This window comes from Cyprinus carpio, chromosome A1 (assembly GCF_018340385.1).
Source record: "Cyprinus carpio isolate SPL01 chromosome A1, ASM1834038v1, whole genome shotgun sequence".
Classification (NCBI taxonomy): Eukaryota; Metazoa; Chordata; class Actinopteri; order Cypriniformes; family Cyprinidae; genus Cyprinus; species Cyprinus carpio.
The window spans coordinates 20,400,648-20,422,612 of NC_056572.1; the positions used below are offsets into that span (position 1 = coordinate 20,400,648).

At 34.2% G+C, this 21,965-nt stretch overlaps 1 protein-coding gene across 1 annotated transcript in view; it reads right to left on the reverse strand.

Annotated features, from left to right (window-relative positions):
- LOC109048416 (regulating synaptic membrane exocytosis protein 1-like) overlaps window positions 1-21,965 on the reverse strand; it is an 80,926-nt gene that overhangs the window by 16,439 nt on the left and 42,522 nt on the right. The window contains exons 7-21 of the mRNA XM_042756553.1: window positions 20,214-20,254; window positions 19,907-20,017; window positions 18,444-18,543; window positions 18,115-18,238; window positions 17,611-17,657; window positions 16,945-17,061; window positions 16,650-16,782; window positions 15,649-15,820; window positions 15,134-15,287; window positions 14,043-14,099; window positions 11,739-11,892; window positions 4,504-4,617; window positions 3,994-4,056; window positions 3,617-3,694; window positions 3,560-3,570 (exon numbers count right to left, since the gene is read on the reverse strand). Of these exons, the coding sequence (XP_042612487.1) occupies window positions 3,560-3,570; window positions 3,617-3,694; window positions 3,994-4,056; window positions 4,504-4,617; window positions 11,739-11,892; window positions 14,043-14,099; window positions 15,134-15,287; window positions 15,649-15,820; window positions 16,650-16,782; window positions 16,945-17,061; window positions 17,611-17,657; window positions 18,115-18,238; window positions 18,444-18,543; window positions 19,907-20,017; window positions 20,214-20,254 (1,476 nt within the window). The remainder of the gene's footprint in view (window positions 1-3,559; window positions 3,571-3,616; window positions 3,695-3,993; window positions 4,057-4,503; window positions 4,618-11,738; window positions 11,893-14,042; window positions 14,100-15,133; window positions 15,288-15,648; window positions 15,821-16,649; window positions 16,783-16,944; window positions 17,062-17,610; window positions 17,658-18,114; window positions 18,239-18,443; window positions 18,544-19,906; window positions 20,018-20,213; window positions 20,255-21,965) is intronic.

Below are 21,965 nucleotides of genomic sequence, written 5' to 3' on the forward strand. Positions count from 1 at the left end.
ACTGTTATTTCACAATGTAGATAGATACATATTACTAAAAATACTTCAGTTGTGTCTAGAGAAACAATATATGTTGTTTATAGACCAAGGACATCAAAACCCTCTCTAATTACTTGATGTTTGATACATGTTAATGAATGCTAATAATAGGGCTGGACAATATATCGAACGATATGATCATGCGCATCTCGTCAGTAAAGCCGGTTCCATGATTAGCGCTAGATCGCCATCACCTGCTTTCAAATGGAGCTGCAGTTAATACACAGAGCCGTAGTTTACTGACAAGCTACGCTATATCGAGTTCATTATCAAAGGCGATTCATCTTCAATAATGAACTCGATATAGCGTAGCTTCTCAGTGAACTACGGCTCTGTGTATTAACTGCAGCTCCATTTGAAAGCAGGTGATGGGGATTTACCGCTAATCATGGAACCGGCTTTACTGACGAGATGCGCATGATCATATTGTTCGATATATTGTCCAGCCCTAGCTAATAAGAGTAATTCCTCTAATTTAGCTCATTTGTGGTCACTGAATTTTTATGCTAAGCTTATCTTAAACCAGATTATACTACGGGGTCGTTGAATGCTTGAATCTGATTGGCTGACGAACATTCTGAGGTGTGAAATTATTTTCTGGGAAACACATGGCGAACATAGTTCTAGGCAGCTCTCCTGACCGCATTACAGTTCCATATCACTTTGCATAGTAAAACTGTAATAACGGAAATTACAGGACTAAAAACAAAATGACAGATGATTTTCCAAAAGTAAATACACATGACATTTCTCACTAGCGAAGTAATAACAGCACTGTTTAGAGATGCTGCTGCAGCCTAATACACACAAGCTCTCTCTCTCTTTCTTTCTTTCTCTGTATGGCTCTGTCTCTCTCGCTCTCGCTCTCTTTCTAATAACTTCATTAATAACTGCATTAGAATGCCATCAACAGCTCAAGCCTCCATTACCAGCTTTAAAATGACATTTTGGAACAAGCAAAAGAGGCGCTGGATGAGATGCAGAAGAAATAATCATACTCATAATAGGCAATTAAGTACAAAAACTGGACGAATCCTTTTAAGTATATCACCTGATCAACGTCTTGAGGTGTGGTAACCGTAGTATAAGTGGAATAATTGACTCTGGGTTGTTGAATTATTAGAAAAATAATGCACACCCGAGGTGCATCACCACCTCGGGTGTGCATTATTTTTCTAATAATTCAATTGTCCATGAACAATTATTCCTTACTTAAAGCATACTCTTTATGCAAACTTTATAATTAAGTATATTTTAATCTAAAAACTGTACACTAGGATTGGAATCAGCAGGGACCTGGTGATATAATATTTTATTGATATTTGGGCCAAGATAACATAAAAGTTTGATTCTTTGTCTTTAATGTATAGTTATTCCAAATTTTGATATATTGCATCTTCTGCTCACTTGACTCTAACTTTGGTGTTTTACTTAAATATATACAGGTCCTTCTCAAAAATTAGCATATTGTGAAAAAGTTCATTATTTTTCATAATGTAATGATAAAAATTAAACTTTCATATATTTAGATTCATTGCACACCAACTGAAATATTTCAGGTCTTTTAGTGTTTTATACTGATGATTTATGGCATACAGCTCATGAAAACCCAAAATTCCTATCTCAAAAAAATTAGATATTTCATTATAACCGACCAATAAAAGAAAAGTGTTTTTTAATACAAAAAAAAGTCAAACCTTCAAATAATTATGTTTCAGTTATGCACTCAATACTTGGTCTGGAATCCTTTTGCAGAAAATGACTGCTCAATGCGGCGTTGGCATGGAGGCAATCAGCCTGTGGCACTGCTGAGGTGTTATGGAGGCCCAGGATGCTTCGATAGCGGCCTTAAGCTCATCCAGAGTGTTGGGTCTTGCGGCTCTCAACGTTCATCTTCAATAATATCCACAGATTCTCTATGGGGGTTTCAAGGTCAGGAGAGTTGGCAGGCCAATTGAGCACAGTACTACCATGGTCAGTAAACCATTTCCAAGTGGTTTTGGCACTGTGAGCATGTGCCAGGTCGTGCTGAAAAAAAAATCGAAATCTTCATCTCCATAAAGCTTTTCAGCAGATGGAAGCATGAAGTGCTCCAAAATCTCCTGATAGCTAGCTGCATTGACCCTGCCCTTGATAAAAACACAGTGGACCAACACCAGCAGCTGACATGGCACCCCAGACCATCACTGACTGTGGGTACTTGACACTGGACTTCAGGCATTTTGGCATTTCCTTCTCCCCAGTCTTCCTCCAGACCTCTGGCACCTTGATTTCCGAATGACATGCAAAATTTGCTTTCATCCGAAAAAAGTACTTTGGACCACTGAGCAACAGTCCAGTGCTGCTTCTCTGTAGCCCAGGTCAGGCGCTTCTGCCGCTGTTTCTGGTTCAAAAGCACACGCCTGTGCACGGTGGCTCTGGATGTTTCTACTCCAGACTCAGTCCACTGCTTCCGCAGGTCCCCCAAGGTCTGGAATCGGTACTTCTCCACAATCTTCCTCAGGGTCCTGTCACCTCTTCTCGTGTGTGCAGCGTTTTTTGCACAAACTTTTTTCTGCCACACTTTTTCCTTCCCACAGAAGACGTCCCCACTGAGGTGCCTTGATACAGCACTCTGGGAACAGCCTATTCGTCAGAAATTTCTTTCTGTGTCTTACCCTCTCGCTTGAGGGTTGTCAATGATTGCCTTCTGGACAGCAGTCATGGTCGGCAGTCTTACCCATGATTGCGGTTTTTTTGAGTAATGAACCAGGCTGGGAGTTTTTAAAAGCCTCAGGAATCTTTTGCAGGTGTTTGGAGTTATTAGTTGATTCAGATGATTAGGTTAATAGCTCGTTTAGAGAACCTTTCATGATGATATGCTAATTTTTGAGATAGGAATTTGGGTTTTCATGAGAAGCTGCATGCCAAAATCATCAGTTTTAAAACAATTAAAGACCTGAAATATTTCAGTTGGTGTGCAATGAATCTAAAATATATGAAAGTTTAATTTTTATCATTACATTATGGAAAATAATGAACTTTTTCACAATATGCTAATTTTTGAGAAGGACCTGTATATATTTAAGTAAAACACCACAGTTAGAGTCAAGTGAGCAGAAGATGCAATATATCAAAATTTGGAATAACTATACATTAAAGACAAAGAATCAAACTTTTATGTTATCTTGGCCCAAATATCAATAAAATATTATATCACCAGGTCCCTGCTGATTCCAATCCTATATATATTGGTATTTGATTATACTAAATTTTGGTTAAAAATATTAGTATGCATTTATTAACAACGCAACAGCAATTTTGCAGACTTGCACCGAATGGTTGGTGGACAATTATAATATGCATATTATATTACAACAAACACAATTGCTTTTAAGGGAAAGCATTGTAAAGTACAGTAAAGAGATACAACACAGAAAGGGAGGGGAAACAATGTCTGTAATGACTGAAACAGCACACAAATCATACTAAGCAGAGGAACATTTAAATTTACTGCAAGGGTGTGAAAGTTTTTACTAACAGTATGGGAATCTGCTCAAGCACAACAATGATACTCAGGTAATTTCAACCAGCTTACCTGTAAATTTCTTTATGTATACCATTCACTAACAAGGGCATCTTTGGGGGAAGTGTGTTACAGTGCCTAGCTAATTTCCTAATTACATTAGCACAAACAAGCAGGCATCAAAAAGAGCAAAAGAAAGAAAACCATTACTTATAAGTAAACACAAAAAAATCTTTTCAATCATTTAACATGGCAGGCATAGACAACAGATATCTCAAATATGCTTGAATCAGGCACAAAATTAAAAAAAAAGTCTTGCTCTAAATTCTCATTATATTTATCACCATGAGTTTTATATGCTCTAAAATTGTCAAGAAACATAGAAACCAAGGCATACTTGGATACAGGTAACTCAAAGTGGCAGCTTATTCACAGCTCTGGATTTTTACCTGTTTGTATGCAGGCACTCAGCACTCCCACCTCGGATTGATCTGTGCATCTCCAGGACCTCGCTAATGTTGCCATGGTGATGGTGACACATTGACAGTTTGACAACCAAACATAAAAGAAAAGTAAGAGGATGGTGAGGAAAAAGAAATAAAGAAAAAAAAACAGAATATGTATAGAAAATGATAGACATGTATTTAGCAATATTTGTACTATTATTAATGGGAATGAACTAAAAACTATGACTGTTAGTCATTTTAGTAGTATTAGTATTTAGTAGAGCAACAGCATAAAACATTTTGTTGACACAATATGAAAATCACATCAAATTCTGTTTCTAAAACAAACGTTCCTGATGCTATTTATCATTAATAGTAAAAAGATCCAGGTGTGAATAAAAACAGTTTCAATATAGCTAAAGCATACGATTATGTAAAGTGCTGCATTGTTTTCCACAAACACACACATTTTTATATATGCATTTGGAGCATTAAGCACTAAAATAGTAATACCTGTCCTCTGAATATTCATAGTCAGAATCTCCAGAGCGATGTTCCTGGTGGGAGTCGTGGTAGCGAGAGGGAGAGTAGGAATGATGGTGGTTTTTGTGGATCTCATCCAGACTCCTGATAAGAGGATGACGAGTGATGAGTCTTACGTTAAACATAAATCATTGTCTAGAGGGCAAGACACTTCACACAACTATATCACCTCAAGCATTACATTTATACAATGTATCACTTATGAAAGCAATTATGACCTTTAAATTGAAATGCATGCATGAATGAGCTCTAAACTGTATCTGAATGAAAGAGAATTCACAAGAACACTGTTAAAATGTTTTCATTATAATTTTACGTCAACATCTGTTTCCATATAGGGCTGTGCAATTAATCGCATTCGATTGTTGTGCAGGTGATGCTGATTTAGTACTAATCACGGGACCGTCTTTACAGACGAGATGCGCATGACAATCGAATTCGATTAATTGCACAGCCCTACTTCCATATAATTATAACATACAATAACACTAACGAAATAATAAAGGCATTGTTCAATGTCAAACCGTTGTTATGACTGGTCGGCAGAGCTGGGTAGATTACTTGATTTCAAATTACGTAACAAAAAAATTTAGTTAGTAACGTAATCTAGTACATTATGTACAAATTAGGTAATATAATCAAACTACTTTTTGATTACTTTTGACCTAACTAGTTTATCATATTGATTTAAATAGGATATTTTGTAAAAAAAAAAAAAAAAATGCAAATAAAAAGAAACTATTACATCTCTTGTTATTAACAATGAAGTACACTAAACATTACATTACGTCAAGGTTTCCCAAATTGGGGGTTGTGAAGGAACTGCAGGGGGTTCACGAGTTTAATGAAAAGCTAATAATTACATCCTAAAAATGTAAACTGTAAAATTAATAAATCATCTTAAAATATAACAATCTAAATAAAACACTTACTAAAAAAATGAAATAATTTGTTTACCTGGATGTCATGTGACCATTAAACAGTGTCAGAGAACCATGAACATGCAAATGTGAATTACTTAATTATTAACTTATTATCTTAAACTTAAAAAAAAATATATATTAGGTGAAAGAGATTCAGCTGAAGAAAAAAAAAAAAATTGGAATCCCTGCATTATGTGTACATAATAAATAACATGAATTTTTGCATTTTAATGTGTTTGAAAGAAAAAAAGCCTTCCAAAGACATAGTAATACATGGTAAAATAACATACTGAGTGATAATTCAAATAAATATTAATGTGTTCATCTTGTAGTTGATGCAATGTTGAAATGTTGAGAAAACACTTATTAAAATTAAAATAATTTTTGTAAATCCAGTGGTCAAATGCTGTGTGGCCTCTCAGTTGTGACTGGTCTTTGTGTGAATGTCCACAAAACTGGAAGAGTTTCTGAATATATACAAGTGGTACAGATGGTAGACAACCAAAATGAGTAATGCCGCCGCGCGTACCGCCGCCGCAGGGCCGCGGCGTTAACTGCAAATCAGTCGCGTGTTAAAATCATTCGCGAAACTACCGCCAGGTGGCGCAAAGGGACAGATTGCGAACTGAATGTAATTGTAGAATGAAAGGAAGACGTAAAACAACAATAACATTATAATATACATTATAACATCCTTAAAAGCCACTAAAAATAGGATAGTCTTAGGCTACAGTCTACTCATCAAAAAATAAATAATAAACCTTTACACAAAGGCTCTTATGCATGCTATTGTTTTTAAACAGTCATTATATATATATATATATAACGGATTAAAATGTTTTCATTTCTGTTCATTCTTGGTTTAAAAATCTAATAATAATAATAATAATAATAATCTTCAGGTTCCATTTGCAGAGCGAAATGAGAACGGTCCAGCATTTACAAATAATTCTTATTAACTCTGTTATTATTCTTGATTTTTCAAACTGCTAACACTTTGCATTTTTGAATTATGCCTTTACTGTGTGACCAATAATTGTGAATTGTGACTTTGATCGCGCTGGTGCCTCATGCACACATATTCATTGGAAACAGCAGTCGTTCACCGAGCCATGCAGCGGGGGCAGCGGGCCACTTTGGCATAATTTTGCTAATTATGATTTTTTTTTTTTTTTCGTCGATACTAAAACACGTGTGAAATCCAAAGCCTATTTTACCTAATGAATAAGAGTTTAGCTTCAAATGGGCAACATGTTTGGATTTGTCCCGAATGAGAGAGATAAGCCCAACATAATGTAGCCATATCGCTTTCAATTATTTTTAATTATTATTATTTTTTGTTGTTGTTTATAAGCCTATATTATTATATATAATAGCCTGCTGCAATTATATTTATCCATTAGAATTATATATTTGTAATTCTTGTTCTGTTCTGATATTTTTTTTTAAATTTAAAGGATTTGTTGTAAAGTGAAGGGAACTAAAAAGTGTCCTGTTTTTTAGCTTAGCCTATAGCATTATTAGGCCTGCCGTTATTATTTCTGAATGTAATAAAATGCAACTCTCACAAATGTAATTTATTTTTTAGCGTGTTTTCGTGTATGTTTTTATCCAGCTTTATTTTTTCCCATTGCATCTAAAAAATGACTTTGTGCATCACATTCACTTCGTGAACAAACAAATATAACTTCAGATCTGCCTCCTGCGATGCTCAGCTGTGGACGATTTCAAAATGTTTGATATAAAGGTTGCTGTCACATTTTATACAGGAATTGTTCATTTAAAAAAAAAATCAAATCAAATCAAATTATATTGTTAGTTTTATGCTAACATGCACTCAAGTCTTCGGATACTATACAAGATACAAGTTCATTTAGGCTAGCATGCACTGTGACATTTAACCCGTTTCAACTTATAAACTCCTTGAGATTTTAAAAGTCAGTTTAATAGTATTGAAATTCAAGTTGAATCTCGAAAAAAAAAAATTTTTAATTAAATTATTTCTATGAATTAATAAGTTAGCATGACTTTTGCATCATAGCATTTTTTACGAGCTGTATTCGTTTTCTGAAACCAAGCACTACAAATTTTCTTTTTTTTAAATCTATGAATCGCTCGCATATCTCCTACAACCTACAAATAAGGGCTATTAATCGAGGTTATTTCTTTAATTATTTATTTATAATGTTTATTCTTGAAGAAAATAAGTATTTATTCTTTAATTAAATAAGGAATCCAAATATTTGTAATGTACAATAATATAGGCCTATATCTGCCTGCAGTTAAAAAGGTGAGAGTGTAGGCTTCTGGTGTTTGGATTTGTACTTCAATATAATGAGCTCCAAGTTTAAGGATAGCCTACACTAGGTTGTATTTTTTTTTTTTTTTTTTTTTTTTTTTTTTTTTACTCTCTATTTAACAGCATTAACTGTTAAATACGTCTTCCTTCAGGCAGACTGAATGTTTTCCTGCCTTGCTAAATGTTGGGTTAGTTTGCGCGAGTCCCGCGCGCTGTGAAGCGGGAGCAGCTGACGGAGGATTCCTCTTGGTCTTAAAGCCTTCCGCAAACGCCTACGTTCACAAATAACAATGATTTTGGCAAAAATAATGATTAATTATCAATTGATAATTTGTTATTATTTTGGTCTAGTGAAAATAATAATATGGGCTGAAGGAAAATAATGAATAAAAAGAGAAGGGCTGCTGTGAGTGCAGGCATGTTTCAACCCAGTAACATGACAACACACAGTTCCTCACAGCTAAAAAAACAGACCGAGTTCAGTTCAGCTCGAGGGGGCTGGGGTAGTTCTGTATAACTTGTGGGGGTCGAGATAAAGGTGTGAATCTCTTGCTCTTTCATATGGACAGTGCCTTATGAGGGTTTCAAAACTTGCAGAACAGGTTTTAGGACAACTTTAAAGAAAGGTTTGATCACTTCAAATGTTGACTACTGTATAGCGCAATAAAGTTTATTAGTTATTATAACTTAATTTCAGAGGAAGTTGCCTTAACTTAAAAAAAAAAAAAAAAAAAAAAAAAAAAAAAAACTTGCATTAGGGCTGGGCGATAGGCCTATGGCCTAAAAAAAATCCCCGATTTTTTTCACAAAAAAAATCCGATTTACAATTTAAATCGATTTTTTTTTTTTTTGCCTCCCTACTTAAAATCAATATTCAAATGACAAAGAAATTGTTCAAAACAAGTTTTAATATAAAAATATATTATTTTTTAATACTATCCCATCATGCCATCCACTCGGCGTTAAGAGCTGGTTCAGATCAAAACTGGCAGCTCCGCAGTGAGTCAGTGTCATGGACGGAGGACAGACCAAGTGTAGGCCTAAATCAGTTTTCTAGTCTATATTTTCATCTCGTTATGCCGCTGGTTTAGGTTATGTATTTATTTTTATTTCTTATATCAAATATTTGTAAATATAGCAGACACTGTCTAACTGTGTCTACACCGGACGGCCTTGTTCATATAGGGCGAAACATCTCTCTCACTCGGCAGCAGAGTACGTGAGAGTGGAGCGGCAACAATTTCCCTCCGCGCTCCGAGCATTTAATAATCACTAAGCTCCGCGGTTCATTGATACCAGAAACACTGCTCCGCCTTCACTCCGTGGCTAAAGTTGAAATGTTATGTTCATAATAGCTTATAAATAATAAAAAATAAATAAATAAATAAATAAAATTACAGGAGAGTTTCAAAGGGGATTAGGCTATTGTGTGCAAACTTTTTGTCCTACCAAACGCCAAACTAATAAAATTGTCAGCATTAAAAGGTATAATTGCTGCTTTCTGCTATGCAAATTTTGTTTGTGATGAAAATAACAGTTTACATCAGTTATTTTTATCTACAGATCGATGCATTTGTTACAGATTTCTGCTCATTCAAAAATCAGATACAGATGAAGTAGCCTACTGTAAGATTACATTTGTTTGAATGCATTATTGCGACAGCGATTACGTGTGAATGTGCTGTATCTGTTTAAATCATGCTTTAAAACCCCGAAAATAATCAGTAAAAGGAAGACAAATTCCTTGAGAACTAGCCTGTAACATCCCGCTCGACTATTGCCGTCATTATAATCTTCTGATCGGAGAGATTATGTGAATCAAGGCTATAGCTAAATATGTTTATCATGTGAATTATTGCTAAATATGCAGTTATATTACGGTATGTTGGCATGAATTGTATTCGTGATGGAGCGGTGCTGGAGCGAGTGAAAACCACGACGCTCCTGACTTTTAAAAAATCCGCTCCTCCTCTTCAGTCAGAATAACACCGCTCCGCTCATACTCTGCTAGGCAGCGTGTCTCAAAAACCCGCGGGGAGGGTTGAGCCCAATCATTCTCAAAACATTAAATATTTATTTTATTTCAATTTTCGTTTTTGTGTTTCAGAGGAAAAATCAGTAAGGCATCTATCCATTACAGACCATTCTGAAGGAAGAATTTATGCAAACGCGTATACAATTCTTTAAAAACTTTAACAGAGATGTCTAGATGGTATTTAATAGGTCTGCTTCCCACGTAAGATTTTTTCTAGTTACTAGTCGTTCATTTGTCATTATTCAACTAATCGCAAGTTTATATTAAATTTACAACTATAATCCAGCCTTAATATATTCCACGCTCAAGAACATGCATTAAGTTCGTCACAAAGCACAGGCAGAAGTAGCCTAATAATTATGAAAAAGGAGACATTTTAATTATTTATTAATAAACAAATGTTTTCTTGTCGGCTGCAAGATGAAATTCACAGTGCTGACTCTCTCCACATGGACGCGCCTTTTAAACAGAAATACAACCTTCACAGATTACATAATGCTTTCGTTTTGAATTGATTCGTTTAAAATACATTTTAAGCTTTCTGTAGATATATTTCTCATGTATGTGAGACGCCACAATTTTCAGTTATTTCATTATTAGGAAAAAAAATTACGTGATCGAGAGGGCGCCTCCCCGTCATGCATGCGCATTAATAATTTTTTGCACAAACACTTGAATATAAATAATAATTCACATTTTGCATATGCATTACAAAGTAAATATTTTTTTTACATGCAATTATCCAAAATAAAACCAAACAAGATTTGTAATGAAGATAAAATATGTAGACAAATAAGAATAAATGCTGCGTGCACTCAGCATCATGCAGAGCAAATCTTGCACTGATATTTTACGGAATATTATACAAACCTGCATTTAAATGCGGCTGCAATTTATTTATTTATTTTATTTATTTATTTTTTACTTTACTTAAATTATATGAAAGCAAGCAAAGAAGACTCCATTTAAAATCACTGAAGTTGTCAATTAATGAAGCTCTTTTTTTATTTTATTTTTTTTTACATCGTGTGCACTTTGTTGATAAGTGAGGACGTTTTATTAATCCATCCATTCTTTAGAGTTGCAATGATTTAGTTAAATCGTGCAGGTTTAATTTATTCGTTTCTTGTTTTAATTAGGCCTAAATAATGGGAGCGAAATTATACAGTGCCCTACGTTTTACTGAAATAAAGAAACTAATTTATAAAACACGCAAGCCTAGCTCACAATAGGCTACCACTTTTAATGCTCCGATGCAAAGTAAACCACATTTTCTTTTTAATAATATAACACATAATTCATATTATATTAATAATACTGCACACTATTTAAATGTGTCATAATCTAAAAATATGGTGTAGAGAAAATATAAGCACAGGCTCATAGGCTTGACATTTATCCTGCTTGAATTCATTCTAAGAAACGCACATATCTTCATAAGGACTAAACTTTCATCTGTGAATATTAAATATTTTTTCTTTCATTTTCCCCCCCGACTGCAATCAAATATAACACTTCGGTGAGGCAAAGCTGACGTCTATTTGCGACAATGTGCTTTGTGATGCGCTTGTTTGAAAACCTGTGATTAAAGCGCCACTCAGCGGTCAAAAGCTGCAAATGCACTTTGCAGACGCCGCGGCGGCGGTACGAGCGGCGGTAGAAACGACGTTTTGGATGTCTACCTACTGTATGCTATTTTTGAAAGGAACATTTAAAATATGAAAATTTTATTGCTATTGTGTGAACAATATGTAATCATGTAATCAATAAAAAGTAACTGTAGTTTGATTGCGAGTATTTTAAAATGTAATTTAATCTTATTACAAGTACTTAATTTTTGGAATCTGATTTACGTAATCCAGTTTACATGACAATCAGTTACTACCCAGCTCTGTTGGTCAGTGAAGTTGTTAAACATATGCGCTGGCATCCAGCTGATGTGGCTCACCTCTGCACAGGGACGTGTGCAGGTCGTGAGCGGGCTCTACATTTGTCTTCTCTGTGCGGCGATACTGACCGCGAGCGATGCTGCATGGCCGCCTGTCTCTCAGGTACGGTCAGCGTGCTTGACTTCTCCCTGTCTCTGGAGTTCCTCTCTGCTGCTTTAAAACAAATACATTCTGTGTCACAGACTTGTTCCAGTCAAACACATACAAGGACATCAGAGAGTGACAATAACACACCCACATTGACATTTCTAAAACTACTACAACAATTCATGCCAAGGGATTGTGCTGAAGTGCCAGCACAACTGCTACTGCTCTACACATGCTAGAAAGAAACAAGCAAATAAATAAATAAACAAATAAAAATAAAATCTGCATTATATGATTGTACTGTTACTAAGGTTCCTCCGTTTTCGTCCCCTTAAATGTATTTATTTGTATAACCTCACTTTACATTTTACTTTTATTTTATTCACTTTGCAGAACAAACCTAAGTGTACATGATGCATGAGTTTTGGGAAAGACAAGAAAGTTTCTAAAAACATAGCAAGTCTGGTGTGACTATAGAAATGTATAGAGCCTCTAAGTGGACATGGTGATGGTAAAAATATGATATGGGAGAAAAAATTTTGGTCATAAGGTAACACTATCCACTATTAACTATAAACTCTGCATTCCCTCGCAAAAGTTTTGCATTTCCCCCATAAAACTTTGAGTTCATTAGCAAAAAAAGTATTCCTCTGTGAAACATGACATTATCTCAAAAAATTCTCTCTCTCTCTCTCTCTCTTTGTTCTTTTGTGGTATTTCTTGACATAGTGATTAGAAACTCATTAGAGACACCAATGCTTGATTCAAAACATTACTCATGTCAAGCAAATAACACCACAAAAAGCTATCCATATCAACATTATAGATTAATTTCCTAGAATACAACTGTAAACAACTACAGATGATGCTACAACTGATCCAGGATTTGCTGGTTACAACCACAGAGATGAGAGCTTCAATTAGCCTAACCTTACCCACAACGTGAAACAAAGCATGAAACAGACATAAACAGCATATGTTCAGTTTCACTGAAACACATACACATTCCACTACAATTCACTCATGAAATTATCAATGAAGTGAATGTATTTAGCACAATTTAGAACTGGAGAAGCAGCACACTGACTTGCAGTTACATTAAAAAGTAGATTTGTGAAGGAAGTGGACTGTCCCCCAATCACAGTTGAAAGGAATTTAAAAAGTGCCTGAATTAAGCATTAAGCGCCACAGGGTTTCAGAGAATTCATGATTTATGCATCCAATAAACTTTTTATGATTGCTCATCAAAGCGCTTAGACTGAACAAGTAAAAGTTTTCCTGAATTAATAAACAGTATATAAATGGAAAGCACTCAAATAACACGCCCACAACCCCCCAATGTTCAAATGAATCCAAATATTTAAGTCTATTTAAATTATGTAAATGTCAAAACATGTCACATTATCAAGTTCTCAATATTGACATTAACTATGAAAAAATAATCTTGGTGCAACTCTATAACAAAATGTCAATCAAATAGATTGTCCAGAGTCCAGACAACAATCCTTGGATTTTATCTTGGATATCCAAGATACATGTAGAGTTTAAAAACAAAATATTTACTTGCAGTACTCCTATGTTCAATATAGTCATGGAACATATTATAAATAAACAAAAACAAAACTTAAGATTCAAAATATCAGCCACAGCGTATTCATCATTTTCACTTTAAATTCTACAGCAAGCTTTTCTACAGACATGCAACAGAGGTAACATCCATTTGTCATAAGACCCATATTAATCCTGTTACATGCTGTAATACACAGTCGCTTTATAACCTCTAGCTACTGCAGCTTGACAACAAAATTAAACAGGTCTTATGAAGGTGACAAAAGTGTTTTATATGTATATTATATATATATATATATATATATATATATATATATATATATATATATATATATATATATATATATAGCAGAATTGTGGAGTGATTCTTCCATGCATGTAATTCATATGTTTCTGTGGTTCAGTTTAACACTTTACAGCCCAGCACAGAGGGAGAAAGACTGTATTATGTTTTTCACAAACTAAGGCAACCTTCTTTTTTAATCTATTATTCTATTCAAATCATACACAGCAGTTTGATTTTATGACAACAAGTGTAACACTACAGTACACATCTACAGTAATAATAACAACGTAAAATTAACTTTCTCTCTCACCCTGTGTTGGGTTTCTACTCTTCAAACTGTATAATCATTGCCCCCACCCACCTGAGGACACTACCGTTATACCATCATCATAATCTGTTTCAATGATGCGATGAGATCCTGAGACACACACACACGCACACACACATACACAGCATACGATTCAACTGCTGAACATAAAATACAACATATGCTGTAACTGCATATATAACCTGCATTCAAAGCAATTCAGTTTCACCTTATTTTTCCTTCACCCTCTTCTCAGCACGCACTAGGGTATGAATAATTAATATGGTATTATTGTTTGATCAATGATCATTTGATCATCTTCAGTATGTCTTTGTTCCTCTACTGAATGACATTAGTGAAGGAAATGTTCATTAACAAAGTCTCTTTTGACATTGAAAACAATAAAGACTAGGCATAAAATATGCATAATGACGATAATTTAATCTTTTTTTTTAAATTAAGACAAATTAAAATCTGAGAAGAAAACAAAAAATATCAATATATTAACATGTACAATGTTTTTGATGAAGAAAAATAGTAAATGAATATAATATTATCTAAAAATAATATGATCGTTTCAAATAAATTCAATTAATATATAAAATAGTTTCTAAACAATTTTTTTTGTCATCTAAAAGTAGTAAAATTATTTTTAACATCATGAAATATTGACTGAATACAAAGGATTTTTAATCAAAAGACAAAAAGTAAGAAAAAAATAAAAACTACATGATGTCTATTTCGTGACTGTTTTTGTATTACTGTTGTATCACCATTTATGAAATGAGTATTTATTTGACGCTGTTAAAAGTTTATACCAACAAGCACTTTGTACTTAACTTTGCACATAATACTGACCAATTTAAAACCTTATAGACAAAGGAAACAATTTGCATCATTTTATCTTGCAACTTAGGAAATCATCTAAATCATACTTTATCCGAATGGGTAATTAGGACAATAATGATTTTAAGTCATCTAACACCGAATTTTAAGACATTGAAAATTCAGTAAAGTCATTTTTTTAAAAAAAAGAAAAGAAATGAAAAAGCAATGTAAACTGTTGCCTTCATTATTTATATAAAAACCTCACTTTTTACAGTGACACACGCACTGCTAGCACACATACACCAGCTTATACTTACTTTGCAGTTTTTTACTAGGACTGTCTCCATGAACATGTCTGCGAGGGAGGCAGGGGGACGGCTGAGGCAATGGTAGGGATGACACATCATGGGTCTGCAATTTGTACCAGTGTGGCTGGTCATCCAGTAGAGCTGTCTCCAGCTCTATCAGAATCTGGTCAAAAAGAAAACCACAAAAGGGGTTTTAACCATGAAAGAATAACTATTTGGAGGCCACAAAGACTCAAAGAACTACCAGATACACATTACACCTGAGAAACAGCACTTGTCTGCTTCAGAGCAACTGCACACCAGGGGCATGTATAAATTAGCATACAAACATAATGAACATCAAAGATCATACTACTAAGTTCCTACTGATTGTGATTTAGAAATAAAACTTAGATGCTTTGAAAAACTGACTATTCTTATGCATACCAGTGGAGTCAAGAACAAATACATGTGTTCTTTTGACCCTATAGATACAGATACACAGATATCTTACTGTCAAGACATTCTAATTTAAGCACACACACCTCTCCCAGAAATTCACTCTCTTCCTCTTGGACTCTGGGCTGGTCCCAAACAGTGATCTCCAGCATGTGCTCTCTAAAGTCTCTGCGGTGGACGTGAGAATACAGGAACGTCTGGTTCCACTTTGGCTCTGCACTCTTCTTCACTGTTTTCGTCCTTCTCTTGCTCTTGTCACTAAAAGAATGTAATGTGATTGTAAGAGCATGTATAGTCTGCAAAATCTTGCAAAATTACTCCAAAAATCAGTGCAAAAATGCAACAAAAAATCTGCAGATTCCATTTCCATCTACTTGTTATTCAATATTTGACAAGGAATTCATTTTAGAAACTCAGCAATACCCAAATTGGAAAATGCAAGTCAGATTAAATTAGAGACCTAGTGCATAGACAATATTGTATCAATGAAAGAAAAAACATGCAAAAACATTCCAAATAGTTAAAAAAATTCAATAAATTAAAAACATACTAATCTCTGAGGCCACCAATCTATACCATTCAAAAGTTTATGCTCGATAATGCTTTAAAAAGTCTCTTCTGCTAACCAAGGCAGTATTTTTTAATCTAAAAAAATACAGTAAAAAAATAGTAATATTGTGAAATACTTTTACTTTTACAAATAACTGTTTTTTATGTGATATATTTTAAAATCTAATTTATTCCTGCAGTGATTTTTCAGCAGCCATTAATCGAGTCTTCAGTGTCACATGATCCTTCATGAACGCTGATTTGAAACATTTCTTCTTATTATTAATGCTTAATAGATTTTTAGTTTTTTTACGGATTCTTTATGAATAGAAAGTTCAACTATTTATTTGACACAGAAACCTTTTGAAAACATTATTCATCTTTACTGTCAATTTAAAGCATCATTGCTGAATAAAATTCAAAACATTACTGACCCTAAACTTTTGAATATTTTTGAATGCAAACTATTACCACTTGAAAATGCTTGAAAATTCATAAAGTTAGAATGTAAATTAGAAAACATTTTAAAAATTGTTACCTTCTATCAGGAAGAAAATACATTTTGACATAAGGATTTCTGGGTCGTCCGTCTGGTCGAGGGGGCAGTTCTCGTGCTTGTAGGACATTGACAATAAGTTGATGGCCCACTTTATCATACCATAATTTCACCGGTAAAAAGAAATAACACACTCTCAAAGTGTTCAAGGTGTTGGCAATAAATTATTTACATGATAAAATATGTCAACCTTGTCACCACACCAGTGCATTTTCAGGTGAAAAAACAGGTCTAAATATGTTCTCTCCAAAGTGTTTTCCCCCCTCCATGCTTACCGACAACTGGCCTGGCATTACCAGAGGAAGGTCTCGTAACATCCCTGGACTAGTAGGTGACATTACAGAAATGGATGGACGGTCCATCTTTTGGGATTCATCTATAGAACTTGAACCAGCTGTAAGTTCAAAAAGTTGACATGTTAAGTGTACAGCTGTGTATTGTACACTTATTGGTGAAATGTATATATGTCATAGTGCTTGTCAAGTCATATTCATTCATTTTAGTCAGTTTTCCTCTTACTAAAATTAAATGTTTACTCTATGAAAATACTATTTAGTTGGCGAGTGCAAAAAAAAACAACAAAAAAAACCCACACATACAGTATTAATTTAAACATAAATCAACATTTACCAAAAACAGTCAAAGAAAACCAGTTCATTACAATGTGTTGACCAACAAACTTTTGTTAATGACTATTTTCACAAATATTTTGGTTTATGTCATTAACACTGCCCTTGTGTCAACCCATGAAAGTCAACTGTGACTTGTTTCGTTCCATTTTAAGCACATGGGGAAAAGAGCAGCTTGGACATTATGCTAAATATCTCCTTTTTTGCTCCACGTAAGAAAGAAAGTCATACAGGTTTGACATGACATGAGTGTGAGTAAATGATGACAGAATTTTCACTGAACTAACTATTTGAACTGAAGTCACAAAACCTACTTGATTCAAGAGGAGGATGTGATGTCCCTGGAATCCGTGGTGTATCTCTGTAGAAAACAGAAAATTGAAACACAGGAGAAAAGAATGTCAGCTGACAGATCATTAGCTTCTCTCTCTGTCAGTTTTTCCACACACATAGACACTAACTTAACTGCACATTCTCTCTTGAGATGTCATGGTAAAACTGTCCTGAAACAGGAAAGAATAGGGAACCGAAGGACCACTCTAATGCACTGGCTGAACAGTTTTAATGATGAGAGGAGGGTCTGGAGCATGTAGGGTGACAATGTGGACACTGGGAAGAAGAACACTCTCAGATACCACTTTACTTACTGATATGCTCTATAGACCTTTTTCAAGAAGTTTTTGGACAGAATTCGTTGAATACATCTTTGACATGCAACAGGAAGAAAAATTACTACAGTCATTTATATATCCAAAGGTTTGTTTTCTATTTTTCATTGGCAAACTAGCTGCTCATTTTTTGTGGTTTGTTAAGCTTACCCAATTGGTCTAGAAACAACTATTTCCACTTGAGGTGCTGACTGGGACTCCAGAATAATATTGTACACTTCCTTTTTAGTTGCTCCAGGCAACGCCTTTCCATTCCACTGCAACACCTCATCGCCTGAAATTAAAAAAAGAAACCATTTAGCACTTGATGGTGTCCTACATAGACAGACTGACTGACTAATGAGCTGTGAAAAATTACACGTAGATATGCAACCAAAAATATCAATGGAGATCTAGCAGAAGACATCCATAAAACACAAATAAAAATTTTAAATACTGCAATTTTCTTACAAAATTAGTCAAAATTAAATAATTATTACCTGCTCGTAAATGGCCTACAATGTCAGCCAAACTTCCTTTCTTTACTTTGGTGATAAAGGCCCCCAATCTCCCTGACTCTGTCATTTTCCCACCAACCACCTGGACAGGACAGATGAGTCAAATCATGTCAAGTCACTTTATTTTATAGGACTTTATACAACAGAAAGCAACTTTACAGTATTTCTGTTTGAAAGCAGCTTTACAGTATAAAAACAGAAATGAACAGAATCAATGATGCAAACTTCAAAATTAAGGCAAATCCAAAATTCTGCTAGAAAGCAGCTCTAACAAGACCAGTCAGTGTTGATTCAGATCAGTTCAATAACTGTGTAAAGCTCATTCATTATGAAACCATTTCAATTCAGCGATGAGCAGCTCTAATGAGAACAGCAGTGCCATTATTCAGCTCGAGTCAATTTAAGTTTTGTTCTCATCTGATAGCATCAGTGCTATCATGTTGATGCCATTACTGAATTTTAAGTGTCTTTTAAACCCCAACTTAACAAGCCAAAAGGCGACAGAGGCAAAGAAACAAAACTCCAACAGGTGACAGAAATGGAGAAAAAAAACATTGGGAGAATCCAGGCTCAGTCTGTGGACCAGTTCTCCTCTGGCCTATAATATGAATGAACACAGTAGCACAACTATGTTTACCCACAATCTGCGATAACAGACTAAGTACTGTTCTTTGGCATCTTTACACTAACATTTTGTATAGCATGGCACAAGCAACACTAAGGTTATAGGTTCAGTTCTAAAAGAACACACACACTGATAAAATGCATAGTTTAAATGCATTGCAAATTTTTATGTTTTAATGTTTTTTTGTTTTAGATTGTTAACTATAATAACTCTGGTTGTAATTACCTTTATATATCGTAACAAACAAATACTGACAAGAAAAAAGGCAAAGCTCCAACTAGCAGCTAGTGGAGCTTTTATGGTGCAGTCATATTTACAACTGCTCATCAAAAAGGTGAAATCCAGTCATTTTAACAATAATCTGTGCAATGAGGAACTTCACCTGACTGTGGGTTCATATTTGGTAAACTTTGACTCACAAATTTGCAGCACAGACCAAAAGCAAGCCTCTTTGTTCAGCAGTGACCTCTGTGTGGGTGGAGATCCATAACTTAACATTAAAGCAAAAATTAAAATCCACAATGGACAAAGCACTCATTTTGGCAGTGTCTACTCAGCCAGTTTTGTATAATACTACACTTCAATTTAATAAAATGATCCATAAAAAAAGCTGTTTGGGAGGCCATAACGGAAGCCGTTATTTAGGGATAGTTTGTTTGCTAGCTGGCAGAATAACTTTGGATGTTTATTTCGTCATCATTATTCCTATATTACTGACTGTATTTTGTCGCATCTGGTCCCTATTTATTTCGGCAGGGAAATTTTAATAAGCATCAGAGAAATTTGATTTGGTAGTGTAAACTGTCATTGACAAGCTCACCTTCAGACCCAGTAGGGAACCAGCTTCTTGTGGCATGGTGGAGCGCTTACTTAGAGTGATGCGGCCAATCAAATGATCTCCCTCTTTGGATGGCTGCCAGCTTACTGGATGCTGTGAGGAACCGAACAATGCTTTTTCAGTCGCATTAATTCTGAACACACATGCTGACATGTCATATGTGAATATACAAATCAGTAAGTTCAGCTACAGAAACAATGTAATCAAACAACTGCTGTTTCTGCTATTACACCCACTGCCACTGATACATGACTGCAATATATGATTCAAATCAAATTGAAATACTTACATGCCACACAGTGGGATCCAGAGGATGACAGTCCCAGTCACCTGCACAATAGAAATTGACAATTATAAACACGTAATTAATCCAAAATAGAACTGTAGGAGCATGATGACAGTCATAATAGAGAAAAACTGTGTAGCTTTAAGATAGAAACTTTTTAAAGTGTTTAGTTTAGTATCACTGATATAGTAATATAGTGTTTGTTTATATTTTGAATTAGACTTTATTTTTTTGTTTTCTGTTTTTATTTAAAATTTATTTAAAGTTTTATTCATTTTTAACATGTCTGTGTAGTTTTGAGTTTGTTTAGATGTAGTTATACAACTAGTACTTTTTTGTAGTACTTTAACTTGAACTTAAGAAACATTTAAATGAATTAAAATAAGTTTTGTTGTTGTTGTTTTCTTAATAAGATCGCATAAGATATACTTTATGTGTCAGGGCTGTCAAACAATTAATATATTTAATCAAAATTAATCTCATACCTTTCTTTATAACTTCTCTATAACTAACATGTTAGTGCATTCAGTTTTCAGGAAACAAAAAGTGTTTGGAAATTGGTTTCAGCGATTTTATGTGAAATGCACTCGCAAATTTATGTGTGCAATGCATATAAAAGACAATGTACAAAGGAGGATTTTATTCATCTCACTTTACCTGTCAGTCATTTTGGTCCATGTCATATTGATTAAATGCCTTAAGAGCTTTTAAATAAATAAATAAATAAATAAATAAATAAATAAATAAATAAATAAATCTGTTAAACATTTAACTGAATGCGTAATTTTGACAGGCCTATTCAATACAAGTGGTTGTCTATTGAGGCTCAGAATTTGACATTTACCATACAGGAAGAGGAAATTCTCTCACTTTATAAAGTGTGTATGATGACAGTCTAATACTAGCATGATTTACACTTGAGAAGAAAACTAATGCTATACATTAATTGAGTGTTCATTAGAGAAGCCACTTAAGGGGAGCATATCACATAGTATCTTTGCCTTCGGCAAAAAAGGTGGGAGGTGTTTAAAGTGCCAAGCCCCAAACAAGATCCTAGTAAAAAAAAAAAAAAAATATATATATATACTGTCTTATTTGATCAGCTTGATTGCATAAAACTTGAATAAAACTGTCCTGCAACTCTAATCTATAGTGCCCATGAAGACCCTCCGCACATACTGAATGAAGCATGAGCTATTACCTGGCCAATCACTGACATTATAAGCTTCTGTCCAATATTTGCTTAAACACCAACTTTCAGTGCCAAATAGAAATATATAAAACATTAAAACCCAAACTAACAGATCCAAAGAATAGATCCCTCACTAAAAACACAGTTACATCATAAAAACTAAAAAATGGTAAAATCTAAATTAACTGCTTTTATTTAGTTCAAAAACATTATTTAATATCACAGAATTAACCTAAATACATTAATTTATACCACCAAAACTACTTTATATGGGTTAAATCATGTAAAAATATCTCTTTAAAGTAACAATGCAAGTTAACACTTTTTGCAGTGTTGTTTATATACACTCAAAACTCAGTAACTAAACATTACTTTTTAAGGCAATATGAATATCTTGTTATGAGTTAGGGCTGTATGATAACTAATAATAATTTTATTTTGTTTAAAAATTATAATCACGATTGTTCTCAGTTGAAAAAAATTGTTTCACATTTCATCCGAATCACTGCTCTCTCGCGTAAACACATATTAATAGAACGTCAACTCATATGCAGGGTTTATTT